This window comes from Rhopalosiphum padi, chromosome 3 (genome assembly GCF_020882245.1).
Source record: "Rhopalosiphum padi isolate XX-2018 chromosome 3, ASM2088224v1, whole genome shotgun sequence".
In the NCBI taxonomy this organism is placed as follows: Eukaryota; Metazoa; Arthropoda; class Insecta; order Hemiptera; family Aphididae; genus Rhopalosiphum; species Rhopalosiphum padi.
The window spans coordinates 66,167,091-66,174,663 of NC_083599.1; the positions used below are offsets into that span (position 1 = coordinate 66,167,091).

At 36.0% G+C, this 7,573-nt stretch overlaps 2 protein-coding genes across 2 annotated transcripts; both read left to right on the forward strand.

Moving 5' to 3' along the window:
* Nucleotides 1-1,102: 1,102 nt before the first annotated feature.
* Nucleotides 1,103-1,696, forward strand: LOC132925424 (uncharacterized). Its single transcript, XM_060989822.1, has one exon. It carries the CDS (start codon nucleotides 1,103-1,105, stop codon nucleotides 1,694-1,696), a length of 594 nt encoding a protein of 197 aa, XP_060845805.1.
* Nucleotides 1,697-3,431: 1,735 nt separating this feature from the next.
* On the forward strand, nucleotides 3,432-4,373 carry LOC132925425 (uncharacterized). Its single transcript, XM_060989823.1, has one exon. It carries the CDS (start codon nucleotides 3,432-3,434, stop codon nucleotides 4,371-4,373), a length of 942 nt encoding a protein of 313 aa, XP_060845806.1.
* The last annotated feature ends 3,200 nt before the right edge of the window (nucleotides 4,374-7,573 follow it).

A 7,573-nucleotide genomic window follows, 5' to 3' on the forward strand; every position in this document is an offset into this window, starting at 1 on the left:
CGAATTTCAAGACCACGAGTCACCTAATTTACACGTTAAAACACCAACCACAGTGTACAAAAAAAAATGTCCGAGAACACCTATTGAATCTCCTCATCTCCCGGCTACATTAAATACATCACCGTCTTCGCCAATTTTGACTTATGAATGTTCTCCATCAACAAGTTCAATGGTTAAATCATTTATAGATATGCCTTCAACTATTAGTACTCGAGAACATCGTTTATACAATACAAAAACAGTTCTTTTTCCTAACGAACAAAGCACAGAATCGTCAAAAAAACGGCTGGAAGACATAATTAAAAAAAAATATTTTGTTAAAAAAGAATTCATCTACCATAAGTAAATTAAGAAAAAAATTACAAGTTTCTCGTAATAAATTTAATTTACATAAATTTAAAAATAATATCGTGTTTTCAAGTTTGGGATCTAAAGTAATAGCAGAAATGCAAATGTTCCATAAGCGTAATTCAAGATCATCCTGGACACTAGCTGAAAAAAATTTTGCAATAAATTTATATTATAAATCACCAGCTACATACAAATTTCTTAGTAATAATCAACAAATTATTTTACCAGGTGTAACAACGTTACAAAGGTGGATAGGGAAGTCTAAATTTTGTCCCGGTTTTAATTCACTTTGGCTAAAGCAAATTAAAAATAAATTAAATACAATGTCAGATGATGAAAAATACTGTGTGTTAATTTTCGATGAAATGAAAATTAAATCTTTTTTAGAATACTCGAAATATTTAGATATGGTCGAAGGGTTTGAGGATTTAGGACACAGAGGTAGAACAAATGAATTGGCTACGCAGGCCATGGTTTTCATGGTTCGGGGGCTATATAGTAATTGGAAATTACCATTGGCTTATTTTTTATCGGGTTCGTCAATGAATAGTTTAATATTAAAAGATTTAATTATAGATGTAATCGAAAAATGTATAGAGCTAGGTTTTAATATTGTGACACTCGTTTGTGATCAAGGTTCCAATAACTATTCAGCCCTAAAGCACTTAGGTTGTTGTAAAGAAAAACCATTTGTTGAAATTAAAGTTAAAACTATTTTTTCTATTTTTGACTAAGTGACTACCATGATGAAATGAATGGGGACACATTTCGTGAATGGATGGAGGGCACTCTACCTCACCTAAAACCGAACTCTGTTATTGTTATGGACAATGCGTCCTACCATTCCATGAAAATAGACAAAGCCCCAACATCGAATACACGAAAGGCGGATATTATTAAGTGGTTGGAGGATAAAGGAGAAGTGATAGACCAAACTATGGTTATCCCTCAACTTTTACACATAGTGAAACGTTTGAAACCACTACATACTAAGTATTTTATTGACGAGCTTGTTAAAGCCAATAATCATACAGTGTTACGACTCCCGCCATACCACTGCGAGCTTAACCCCATTGAGCTCGCCTGGTCATCGGTGAAGAACCATGTTCAGATGAACAACACAACATACAAATTACCGGATGTAAAAAAATTACTAATAGAGGGCATAAATCTAGTTGACGCACAAATGTGGAAAAATTTTATTAGCCACACGAAAAAAGAAGAGGTAAAATTTTATGAGGTTGATAACATAATAGAAGAGATGTTGTCTGCGGAGAAAGAAGATTTGTTGATGACTATTACGGGAGACACATCGTCTTCTGAAACGGATTCAGATACTGAATAATGTCGACCTTAATTTTTGTAAATATAACTATACATTTTGTAAATATTACTATAATTTTGTATATATAACGATAATTTTTGTAAACAAGAATTTGATTTTTGTAAATATGAAGTTATATTTATTTATTAGTTTTAATTTTCTCCTCAAATTACATGACGTATTGGTATTTGGTTTTAATAATAATTGTATACTACGTAAGCATTGTGTTTGGTACAGAAAAATAAGGTAAAAGTACAAATACATGGTAAAGAAAAAAAACTATACATTATAACATGATATAGGTAATAATTATTAATTATTACGATCGTGTTATTATGATCATCTGTATATACGACGGCGGCTGTCGGTAACGACAGGCCACGGCAGCGGTCGACAACTAACGACCAATCACAGCGCTCCTGACTTTTGCCAGGGGGGTCGGACGATTGCCGTCGGCTCAGTTGCGTGCGCAAAAGTGGGCAAGGTTATTCTGAATAGAGTATAATAAAAAAATAATTATGAGCGAGGAACAACAAGATGAGTATGATAATAGTACAACGTGTAATTTATGTAAAAAAGATTATACATTTATAAACGGAAAAGTACGAGACCACTGTCACTTGTCTGGGCTGTATCGTCAAACTATTTGCAACAGATGTAATCTGACATTACAAACACCAAATTTCGTACCGTGTTTCCTTCACAATTTAAGCAATTATGATGCTCACTTCATTGCCGTGAAGCTGGGATATGATGAGCGCAGTACAACAGTGATTCCTAATAGCGAGGAGAAATTCATCTCATTCAGCAAATATATTTCAAACAAATTTACCCTTCGATTTATAGACACTTATAGATTCATGGCTTCAAGCTTATCTACACTCTCGAAAAATTTAATTACACCAGGATTTGATAAGTTTAGGGAAACTTCGAAACATTTTGCCCGTGATGATATGGCTCTTGTAACACGGAAGGGGGTGTATCCATATTTACTATCATTACTCTAATGCCTGACTGTCGATGGCTCCATATAAAGTCGGAGGAGAACCCCGCAGATTGCGCTTCGCGCGGCGTCCTGCCATCAGTGTTGTCCACTCTATCGCTATACTGGCAAGGTCCCCGGTTCATACACGATGACACAGCTACCTGGGATGTAACTGTACCTTCGATACCGATACCCGATCTACCTGAGACGCGTCCGGCAGTCCTAGTGCTCAGTACTGAACTGCCCTCCGAATGGTATGACAAATTCTCGTCATATGACCGACTGGTCCGCGTAGTCGCCTACATTTATCGTTTTCTTAATGCTTGTAAGAAACATTCTCGGGCACCTGTCAGGGCACTACAGCGCATAGAACTCGACGATTCCATTCGTAAGCTGGTCATTATGTCACAACAGTGCTTCTATAAAACATTAACACACGAGCTATCGACGTCGACACGTGTGTCATCGAAATACCTGTCTAGACTACGTCCGTTTTTGGATCCATCTGGGGTGATCCGCGTCGGAGGACGACTGCGTTATTCTAACTTAAATTACGGTTCCAAACACCCCATGCTATTAGCGAAACAGTCACATTTGTCGATACTACTATGCCGCCGATGGCACAAGATCACGTGTCATGCTGGCCCGCGGATAATGACGGCTCTTATATCGCGCGAATTCTGGATCGTGTCGATTAAATCTGTTTTACACTCTATCACCCGCGCATGACCGGTTTGCGTGCGTTTTGATGCTAAACCGCCGCAACCTATAATGGCAGACTTACCAGCCGCACGAGTCCAGCAAAGTAGGCCGTTCGCGAGAGTAGGGGTTGACTACGCTGGTCCACTTCAAATGCGTGAAGTGCAACTACGAAAATCTCGCGTATATAAAGTTTATATTGCCGTCTTCATATGTTTTTCTGTAAAAGCCGTTCATTTAGAAGTGGTCACAGAGTTGTCAACGGAGGCATTCCTCGCCGCCTTTGACAGGTTCGTCGCGCGACGAGGCTTACCGTCTGAAATTTTTTCGGACTGCGGCACTAACTTTATCGGTGCGGATAAACAATTACAGTTATTGATTAACAGTCCGGACGGTCAATGCGCAATTTCACAAGCGCGCGCATCATGCCAATGGCATTTTAACCCTCCGAGTGCGCCACATTTTGGCGGCCTATGGGAAGCTGCGGTCCGGTCGACCAAACGATTATTAATCCGTACCATGGGTACCCATGTACTTACATATGAAGAGTTTACCATCCTGCTCACACGTGTCGAGGCAGTACTTAATTCGAGACCATTGACCCCACTAACCACGGACCCGACTGACCTCGAATACTTGTCCCCTGGACATTTCTTAATCGGGCAACCTCTGTTAGCTGTATCTCACCGATTATCATTCGAATCACGTGTCAACTTAACTCAACGTTGGAAGTTGCTCGACCAATGCCATCAAGCATTCTGGCGACGTTGGTCAACCGAATACCTGACTTCACTTCAAGGGAGATCTAAATGGACTACTGAAGCCCCCAACGTCAAGGTCAACGACGTGGTAGTAATAATCGATAATCAGTCTCCACCGTTGGCATGGCGCCTTGGGCGCATTCTCGAATTATTACCAGGTAACGACGGCGTCGTACGTGTTGTGCGATTGTTAACATGTCATGGCCAAATCACTCGACCGGTTGCTAAAATAGTAGTGTTACCCACCCAATAGCGTCTTGGATTCTTAACAACCCCACTAGTTTGCTCGTTGGTTGAATGCTTACCCCCAAAACGTTGTTCCTGAATCTTAATTTTATATAGTCTTAAAATGAGCTACCATTTATTAAATATTTAGTCATTAGCTACTCTGACTCCATTTCGAATTTCGTTTGGACACCATATGTGTCATTTGTTTTATTATTTTATGTATTTTATTAAATTGTGTATTTTTTGTAATTTTTTATTCAACATGTTACCTGTGTAAACTGAAATGGTAATTAGTATCACCCCGGCAATGCATCATCTCAAGACACCACTTCAGTCCATTCAACCAAATCCGTTCAATTCCTATGGGAGCCTGAGCCTCCATGGGGGGGAGGATGTTTGAACTGCATACTTCGCGCCACATATTCTCGCGCCGAAGATGATCCGGGACAAAGTCCAGCTAGATCACGACAAAGCTTCGACGACCTTCGTCACTGTCGTCGTCGTAATCGCTGAAATGGCTTTGACCTTTGCGACATATAATACCTGACACATGCCCCGCCAGTCTACGAGTTGCTCTCGAGTTAGCAATTTCGCATTCGCCGATTAGGCCGTTTTTATGCACCGGTGTACGCGAATATACGCGACGACCGTTCTTGCGTGCACGTGAGCAAATTATCCGATACGTACCAGTCGATCGATATTTCGTACGTCTACGTGTCGTTACCAGTGTATTGGTTATTCGTTATTTCAGCACGTTATTAGCCCATTTTTTGCACTCTTGCGTGTGTGTCGACCTTTTGGCCCTTTTCGCATCCGCATCGATTCGGCGGTTTACAGTGCCATTATATATATTGCGTTGCGTGTCGGTCGTGTGGCGTGAGTGCCCATTCCGATAGTGTCATATTCGTGTCGAGACTACCGTGTGCCATAATATTTTATACTACTTGAAGTGCGCATATCGCCGCATCCGTCAACGCGAAAGCTCTCGGCGCGGGATTTCCGTACGATAACCCGTCGATTTGCGTCGATATAATATTATTATATTCAGTGATAATACATTAATATCACTATTATTATTATATCATCTCCGTCTCGGTCGGCTCCTGTTGGTGACAGTGCAACTCGTACCAGTTCCGATCGATTATCAATACCGGGTGGCGTAATTTTAAATCGTGTCACGGTGGCTCCTCAATATGCCGCTATCATTATTTAACCCAAATCACATTTCTTATCTTTCACACTACGAATTAAGATATAAGCCAATTATAAGGTATATTTTAATTCGTGTTTCACACTTATTTGTTTTGTTTAACATCGAAAAAACAGTTTAAAACAAAAATGTATTTAACTATTGTTATTTATTATAATTACATTTTTTATTTACAATCAAGAATATTATTTTCTATTTTATGTGTAATTCTAAAAAAAAGTATATGAAACATTGTTGATCATTATTTTTTTTTTAATAATATTAAAATTGGCCAGGAACCCAACCATGAGGCAGACTGATACTGCAGGGAAACATAATTTTATTGGATTAAGTAGTCATTGTACAATTTTTTTTTATTTATTAATTTTTTTGTTTTTACAAGGTTTTTAACAAATAAAGTTAAAGTTTAAAGGTTAAAGTTGTGGTTTACATTAAATATTATTTTTGAATATAGAGATAGTATATAATTGAAAATTCCTTATGTATATGTTATGAAAAATATATAGGATATAAAATAAATATAAGATAAATTAAATATAAAATAATTATAAATATAAGCTATAATTTTGTTTTTTTGTTTTGTTTGTTGACAATATAGTAACATTAAACATATGTTATGTTAAAATACCAGTGTTACTGTTACATTAAACAATAAACATCTAAAAAATTCAGTAATTTAGTAAATTATTACATCAAAAATATTACTTTAACAAAAACAATACTACATGGGTAAATGTTTTGTATAAATATCACTATAGTAAAATTATGATACAAATCATAGAATCTCGCATATTTAAAGAAAAAAAGTTATTGAATAAAATGCAAAATATTAAAATATAAAAAAATTGTAAGTTGATCTTTATTTTTTCTATGTTATTAATTTCTCAATATCAAAAACAAGTATATATTTTTAAAAGTACCTACCTATTTGATTATTATAATTTATAACCATTGTAGAAACATTTGTATTTTCAATTGAGGTTTTCGCCACTATGAAGGTAATCTGATCTCTATGGACTCAATATCATGTATTTTATATAACTAATTACCAAGCGACATGCTACAAGCTACAAATTACAATACAACAATTATCTAATCGTACTTAGGCTCTGTAGTTTAATATTGGACGTGTAATGTAAAAATGTTGAAATGTGTATGCAACCCATTATTAGGTTGTTTTTATTTGAAAATTTAAAATAAATGTTACTAACTGTTAAAAGATTGCAGACCAAGAATGTATTACAAAATATGAATTGTATAAAAAAAATAATATTAAGTATGAAACATGTTTATGAATTTTAAAATACCTAAGTATATTGAAAATAATTTAATAATATTAAATTGTATTTTATTTATTTTACTTAGCATTATGAGTTGATCCTAATGGCTTATTTTTATCCACACAATAAGACAACTGATGAGGCATTTTTGAAACTTTTTTGGGAACGACTGAAGGATCAAAAGATTTTCTATTACCTCTTGGCAACTGGCTAGAAGACAATTTTTGGTTATATCCATGTTCGTTGACTCTTTTCCATTTAGGAACTCGGCCAGAAGTTAAATTACGTCTACCTCCAATTTGTGTAACACGTCTTCCTCTAGCTGTTGGTTGGGTTCCTATATGTTTATTACCAATGAGTTTAGGCTTTATACTCTTAGGGTTTATGCCAGAGTATTTTCCAAAAGTCATCATCGCAGATAATAAAGCTGCATGAGTATTTACATTTTTATCAAATGAATTTACAAAAGCGTTAATACCTGGTAAAAAATATTCTTTATCCGACTCAAAGGCTCTTTTAATTTTATCCACTGTGAAATCAAACTTTTCCAATACATCATTGTAAGTAGGTGAAATTTGGATAGGTGAACTTTGATTTTCACTTATGTTTAAAGAATTACTATGTAATACTATTGTATTATTTTGGATTTTTGGTACAATACATGTTTCAGTACTTTCATTATTTTCGGTGTTAAGAAATGGAGTATACCAATCTTTTTTAATATTACTGCATCCT